Source organism: Lottia gigantea (genome assembly GCF_000327385.1).
Source record: "Lottia gigantea unplaced genomic scaffold LOTGIsca_2151, whole genome shotgun sequence".
Classification (NCBI taxonomy): Eukaryota; Metazoa; Mollusca; class Gastropoda; family Lottiidae; genus Lottia; species Lottia gigantea.
Genome location: NW_008708510.1, coordinates 3,447 through 5,982, shown reverse-complemented (window position 1 = coordinate 5,982; position 2,536 = coordinate 3,447). Strand labels below are relative to the sequence as shown.

Below are 2,536 nucleotides of genomic sequence, written 5' to 3'. Positions count from 1 at the left end.
TTCAGTTTGAGGTTATTTGAAGGGATGTACTATTTTCGTGCGTTTTAGTACTTCTGACTATTAAAGCATATTCCAGACTCAAATCAAACCCTTTAAAATTCATTTTTTATTTTTATATATTCAGTAAATCATAACAAACTCTCACTTAATTAATGAATTTAGGTGTGCTGGTTTTGTCGACGTCTTGGCGTTGCAGTTTGAAAGGTGTGCCCGATTTCTTGAAGGTTAGGGTCAAAAATATTTTGAAAAGTGTTAAGTAGGAAAGAGATAAGTTTATGAAAAACAACCAGCTATAAAGGGAAAGTGTAAATGAATTTTTGTCACCTCTTCAAGTTTTTAACACCTTTTACAAACTTTCTTTTGACATTGGCAATGAAAACGCAGATATAAAAACGAACTTGAGAAGACAAAGTTTTTATTATCCAATCAGATTACTGTATTTCTTAAAATCTGGATTTATCTGGTTCAGATTTGGATTAATCTGGTTCAGATTTCGAAACCGAGGCCCTGAGGTCAAAGGCAATATCCATTTTATTTTCAATAGATATCTACGAGGAAAACGAGATCCAACTGTATTATATATTATGTTTACATCCTGTGGAGATAGGCACTGGTCATTTTTCAGATTTAAAATCCATGAGTATTGCAAAGTATAACTTATATATTATATTCGCGTCACAAAAGCATAAATTATATATTCGCGTCACAAAAGCATAAATTATGTATTCGCGTCACAAAAGCATAACTTATATATTCGCGTCACAAAAGTATGATCGCAAAAGCATAAATTATATATTTGCGTCACAAAAACATAAATTATATATTAGCGTCACAAAAACATAAATTATGTATTCGCGTCACACAAGCATAAATTATGTATTCGCGTCACAAAAGTATGATCAGAAAAGCATAAACTATATATTTGCGTCACAAAAACATAAATTATGCATTCGCGTCACAAAAGCATAAATTATATATTCGCGTCACAAAAGCTTAAATTATATATTCGCGTCACAAAAACATAAATTATGTATTCGCGTCACACAAGCATAAATTATGTATTCCCGTCACAAAAGTATGATCACAAAAGCATAAACTATATATTCGCGTCACAAAAACATAAATTATGTATTCGCGTCACAAAAGCATAAATTATATATTCGCGTCACAAAAGCATAAACTATATATTTGCGTCACAAAAGCATAAATTATATATTCGCGTCACAAAAGCATAAATTATATTTTAGATTCTCGGAGTCGAGGCACGAAGGGTCGGGCCCCCAACGGATGATAGAGGGCCCGAAATGAACTTTGAGCATTTCGAAGGCTTAATTTTCACTTTGAAATCAGACCTTTCACAGAGTGAGTGAGCTAGGGTTAAATGAAATATTCTTACCTTCCATTTCTGTTGATAATCATCTCGGTGCCATGCTTTCTAAATGTGTTCCAAAGATTCGAGTCGTGGAGGGTGACTGTTATACCGTCGACCTTCTTGCTAATAGTGGGCTCTAAATCTGGGGAGGGCGATGGGTGGTTAGGTGGTGAAGGTGATGCTTGTTCTTCCTTCATTGAAGCCTCTATCTTCCCCGCTTTTTCAGCTGATTGATATACACAGGGCATATGACCGAGTCCCATTTTACTCTTGTTAACTAATGGGGTTGTTCGTAATTCTGGAGCCGAGTTTGTGAAACCTCTGTTTAGTGAAACTTCTACTTTCTTTGAAGAACTGGACAGATCTAATGCTGAGTTGTACATGAATGGTCGTGCATCTGTTTGCTCTGGGGATCGACCCATCTTGGAATCGTAGGTGAACTGCTCAAAATTGTAGATTGATTCGTGGAAATTTTCCTGCGATTGCTGGATCCATTTTAATGTACCATATCTTTGAAATGGACTCTCGGTTACTTCGTACCCCTGTGATGACATTTTCATGGGAGAGTACTGATAATTTCTAAATATAGATTTATCGTCTGGTACTCTGTCGTCATGAATTACTTCCGGTGGTGATGTGTCCAATCCGTCATCAGACTGTCCTGACCAATCTGTACGACTCTTCACTCGTGTCGGAAGTCGCATTGAGCTGCAGTGTCGAATATATTGCTGGGATGGACATCTTTCATTGTCGAGGGGGCTTGAGCTGCGACTCGAATCTGAGTCTGAAAAGTCGTCGAAATTTGATTTGTTGCTATTCGCTCTCTTTCTAGATGGTACACTTAGATCTAAAACCTGGAATTGAAATGGAATTATAATTAAATGAATTTGTAATGACATGAAATGAATTTGTAATGAAATGAACTTGAACTTCAAATGAATTCGAATATGAAATGAACTTCAAGTGAACTTGAATATGAAATGAACTTGAACTTCAAATGAATTCGAATATGACATGAACTTGAATATGAACTTGAATTTGAACTTCAAATGAATTCGAATATGACATGAACTTGAATATGAAATGAACTTGAACTTCAAATGAATTCGAATATGACATGAACTTGAAATGAACTTGAATTTGAAATGAATTTAGAATGAAATT

At 35.1% G+C, this 2,536-nt stretch overlaps 1 protein-coding gene across 1 annotated transcript in view; it reads right to left on the bottom strand.

The window, feature by feature from the left end:
- Positions 1 to 1,392: 1,392 nt before the first annotated feature.
- Positions 1,393 to 2,536, bottom strand: part of LOTGIDRAFT_176571 (hypothetical protein) — a gene marked incomplete at both ends in the record, with an annotated part of 1,491 nt that continues 347 nt past the window's right edge. Inside the window, one exon of the mRNA XM_009054397.1 lies at positions 1,393 to 2,226. Coding sequence (XP_009052645.1) covers positions 1,393 to 2,226 — 834 coding nt within the window. The remainder of the gene's footprint in view (positions 2,227 to 2,536) is intronic.